Genomic DNA, 4,824 nt, shown 5'->3' with positions numbered 1-4,824 from the left:
GTTGTGTGGTTGATAATGGGTTTATTTTATTCTCATAGAGTAAGCGACCTGTTTTCAACTCTGGAGGACGCTGAACTGGATGCTTTGGTAGAAGATGTACTAAAGCGTCACCCACTAAAGCGAGTACAGAGTAAGGCGGGTTTTGAACTTTTACATATTAGCATCCCTGGGTAAAAAGCATAAAGCGGCTTTAGCTGTCTAATTGTATTCTTGAACGCTGCCACCAATAATAAAGCTGCTACAGTCCTGACGAGCTTTTTAGAAGGTGTCAACCTGTATGGTGTGCCATCACGTATGAGGTCAGGTAAAGGTGGGAGAATATCAATGTTGCTCGTTTCATGGTTTCAGAGGACAGAACAGAAACTCACACATCACAGGAAAGAGTGTCCACAATCAGAGGTATAATCAAACATATACATCCCTTAAGTTTGCAGGCCCCTTGAAAATTTTGTTTTGTTTTACAGAAATGCAATTACCAAGATATGCATGGTTTCTAGATAAATAAAAGACTACTATGATAGTTAGAAAATTGTTACCAGGTGTCTATGCCATCAATCCTGGAATTTAAAAAAATGTCTGTAATGAATGGAAAACTAAATCCCCACGTCTTTAAAATAGTTTTTACTTTTTAATTTATTCTTACATTTCTTTGTCATGTATGATAATTAGGTGGGTTGGTCTTGCTAATTGGTCTTGCTTACCATTGGTTCATCGTTGATTGAAGCGCTTGCTCGATTACTCTGGCTTTGTAGTGATGTTGGGTGGTGACAGGTTGTAGCTCCTCGCGTGTGTATACTATGGCGGACGTTTCACAAATAGCTACAGAGTTGCACAACTTAGCGAATGAAGTCGATAACAACGCATCAAATGACTATGTGTTGTTTAGATTAGATGTGCTTATCGATGTTTTAGAAGAGTTGTTTGCCGATATGGATGTCAAGTACAGCCTGAAGTTTTAGGCTCTCTGCTAAATATTTCCCAGCACATTCAAAATTTGTGCGAGTCAGATTGTACTACAATGGGACGCCCATCGCATTTGCTTCCGATAAGCACAATTTCAATTTATCTCTCAATGGGTCAAACTGCTGGAAACATTGCAAAGTTGTTTGGTGTCTGTGAAAGAACTATCCAGAATAGGATGGCCCAACATGGTTTAAGGTAAGCAGCAGCCCTAGTAGCCTAGCCTTATAACCTACTTACATAAACACCAATGTGAAAGCTTTGTGTTGTGTGGTTGATAATGGGTTTATTTTATTCTCATAGAGTAAGCGACCTGTTTTCAACTCTGGAGGACGCTGAACTGGATGCTTTGGTAGAAGATGTACTAAAGCGTCACCCACTAAAGCGAGTACAGAGTAAGGCGGGTTTTGAACTTTTACATATTAGCATCCCTGGGTAAAAAGCATAAAGCGGCTTTAGCTGTCTAATTGTATTCTTGAACGCTGCCACCAATAATAAAGCTGCTACAGTCCTGACGAGCTTTTTTAGAAGGTGTCAACCTGTATGGTGTGCCATCACGTATGAGGTCAGGTAAAGGTGGGGAGAATATCAATGTTGCTCGTTTCATGGTTTCAGAGGACAGAACAGAAACTCACACATCACAGGAAAGAGTGTCCACAATCAGAGGTATAATCAAACATATACATCCCTTAAGTTTGCAGGCCCCTTGAAAATTTTGTTTTGTTTTACAGAAATGCAATTACCAAGATATGCATGGTTTCTAGATAAATAAAAGACTACTATGATAGTTAGAAAATTGTTACCAGGTGTCTATGCCATCAATCCTGGAATTTAAAAAAAAAATGTCTGTAATGAATGGAAAACTAAATCCCCACGTCTTTAAAATAGTTTTTACTTTTTAATTTACATTTTAAACTTACATTTTCATGTACAACATTATGAATGTTGGTCCTTGAAGGTACTTGTTTAAAATGTTTTGTATTTTTGTTTATACTACGGGGTCGTTGAATGCTTGAATCTGATTGGCTGATGAACGTTCTGAGGTGTGCAATTATTTTCAGGGAACTGCACGGCGAACGTAGTTCCAGGCACCTCTTGACGGCATTACATGACCATATCACTTCGCCAAATGATTTCTGTTATTTCAAAGGTCTTACAACAGCAAAATAACCAAGACCCACAACGACACTGGCCAAATAAATAAATATAGTAAACAATATGATAAAAACAACAGATCATGTCTATGTTTTTGCCACAAAATTATGCTTTATTATGTACGGAAAGTACATACTCTATCTCTCCCACTCTCTCTCCCTCACAGACCGCATACATAACAGTTACAGTTTGCACACACACTAACATACATCATGCTAATGTTGTTAGCGCTACTCTGATGATTTTATCAGTAAACAACTTAAAAACTACATGACTTCTCACAAGCGAAGTAACAACAATGGCGCTGTTCGTGAACAAAAGGAACTAAGTTTCACTATAACTAGAGACATTGCTGCCGAACACTATTGAGAGACGCACAGAGGTAATCTCTCTATCTCTTTCTCTCATAACTTAGTTATTAACTGTATTAACTGCATTATTAGGCTGTTATCAACGGCTCAAGCCTCCGTTACCAGGTTTAAAATGTTGGAGGCGCTGGATGAGATGCGGAAGAAATAATCCTACTCACAATAGCGATTTAAGTAGAAATACTGGACGAATGCCTTGAAATATATCATCTGATCGATGTCTTGAGGTGTGGCAACCGTAGTATAAGCGGAATAATTGACTTCGGTCCGTTGAATTATTAGAAAAATAATGCACACCCACGCATCACCACCTCGGGTGTGCATTATTTTTCTAATAATTCAACGGACCGAAGTCAATTATTCCTTACTTATTTTACTGTTAGGATTGAAAGGTCGTGGAGAGATGTTTATGCTGGAGTGCTTGATCTCTTCTACACAATCTTCACCAACCTTGAGAATGACGGGCTTCTGAATCCAGATGATGAAGTGCATCTCTATGCCCTCCAGCGGTGTTTCTTGCCACATGTACAGAAACACCTTCAGTACTTTCAGGATGGCTGGAACCACCACAAGTTGCGGACAGAAGGAAATCAGTCACCAATACAGCTCTGGTTAAGTCATCAACTTCAAGACCCTATCCAGGTATTTATCAGAGCTGGTTAGCAATTATGACGCATGCATTTGGATAGATGGATAGATTAGAAATTAGATGATAGATTAAAAATATTAGATATAGATTCATACAGACAGGTAGGTGTAGAAATATTAGATAGATTGGAAATTATGCCATCTTAAATGAGTCCAATTGGCTTTGGTGTGATTAACTTGAGTTTTTAGTCTTGGCTCATCAGAAGATTCTGTCCATATAAATCTATGGGATTTTTCTGAGTTTCGACCATCATTTTTAGGAAAACCATAAGTTAGATCAGTTAGACACGATATAGCAACCCGAGTCAGAAGAGTCTGAGCCAAGTTTGGTGATTGTAGAGCTGTAGAAGTCAGAAAATTTTGTATCAGAAGAAGTTTAAATAGCATTTCAGTAGGTTTGCTTTCTCAAGCCAACCGAACTACTGTATGGATTGTACTATTTGGTGCTTAATGATATCCGATCCGATAACGTATCCGATCAGATGGTGGATCAGCACCAAGAGATGATGTCTACAGCCCTGATCGTCAGCGGAGACCAGGATGCCCAGATGAGCCCCTGAGACATAAATTTAAATTATAATAAACAAACAAATATATTATAAAAATAGACTGAGAAACAATAAATGCATCAAACTATACATTACAATTATAGCAAATAGACCACGGGAATCAGATAAGCCCTTTACACAATCTGACATGGCTGCAGTTGGAATTGAACTGCGGGTTTCGTCTGGTCACTGACCCCCGACTGAGCCTGGTTTCTCCCAAGGTTTTTTTCTCCATTCTGTCTCAGAGGGAGTTTTGGTTCCTTGCCGCTGTCGCCTCTGGCTTGCTCAGTTGGGGACACTTAATTTCTAGCGATTATCGTCGGTTTGGTTGAACAGATACTATTTAAACTAAACTGAGCTAGACAATGACATCTCTGAATTCAATAATGAAATGCCTTTAACTGAAAATTTAGAAAATTGAGTGTTTAATCTTATCATTATACATTACTGACACTCCTCCAATTTGATACTGTTAAGTGCTTTTGACACAATTTGTATTGTTAAAAGCGCTATATAAATAAAGGTGACTTGACTTAATGAGCTCTGGCAGTAGGACAGATGTTTGTTTAGTTTATTAATAATTTAATTATCAATTGTCTATTACAGATAGATGCTATGCAATATGGCATTGACTGGAGAGGGCCGTGTGGTCATCACGAACCTCGTGTGGTGATCCCTAAAGGACAAATACAACTTACACAGGAGGATGCTGAAAGATTCCCAGACCCAGATGTCCCCCTTTCTAATGTGTCGGAGGTGTACAGAGAGACTGTAATGTTATTATATGAAATGCTTGAGTAGCAAGACTACAACTTCAAAGAGTGAGCATCAGCAAGTTTTGCTTATGTTTAAAAAAATTGTATACATGCCTGTTTTGACCTATTATCAGCATTGTATAAATATTTAATCCACTAGTTCTTTTCTCAGTCATTCATTAATGTTAATGCTATAAAAACCCATAAAGAATATAATCTGTAAAGAACCATGCATGGTCAACTGCAAAATTTTATTAAACTTGTGTAATGATGTCTTTGAACAGTCTTGTACCAAAGTCAATAAATGTTTCAAATAACTTTTTGACCAAAGCTTAGTTTGGTGTAACTTTGACAACAAGGTTCTGAATACATGTTAAAATTGCTTACAAA

General features: G+C 38.0%; 1 protein-coding gene across 1 annotated transcript; it reads left to right on the top strand.

The window, feature by feature from the left end:
* The first annotated feature begins 1,138 nt into the window (after window positions 1–1,138).
* Window positions 1,139–4,631, top strand: LOC131537821 (uncharacterized). The gene is made up of 4 exons (XM_058771484.1): window positions 1,139–1,158; window positions 1,264–1,395; window positions 2,867–3,125; window positions 4,286–4,631. The coding sequence occupies exons 1-4, from the start codon at window positions 1,139–1,141 to the stop codon at window positions 4,478–4,480; spliced, it is 606 nt and encodes a 201-aa protein (XP_058627467.1). The 3' UTR covers window positions 4,481–4,631.
* The last annotated feature ends 193 nt before the right edge of the window (window positions 4,632–4,824 follow it).

This window comes from Onychostoma macrolepis, chromosome 03 (genome assembly GCF_012432095.1).
Source record: "Onychostoma macrolepis isolate SWU-2019 chromosome 03, ASM1243209v1, whole genome shotgun sequence".
Classification (NCBI taxonomy): domain Eukaryota; kingdom Metazoa; phylum Chordata; class Actinopteri; order Cypriniformes; family Cyprinidae; genus Onychostoma; species Onychostoma macrolepis.
This window is presented reverse-complemented; position numbering and strand designations above follow the sequence as displayed.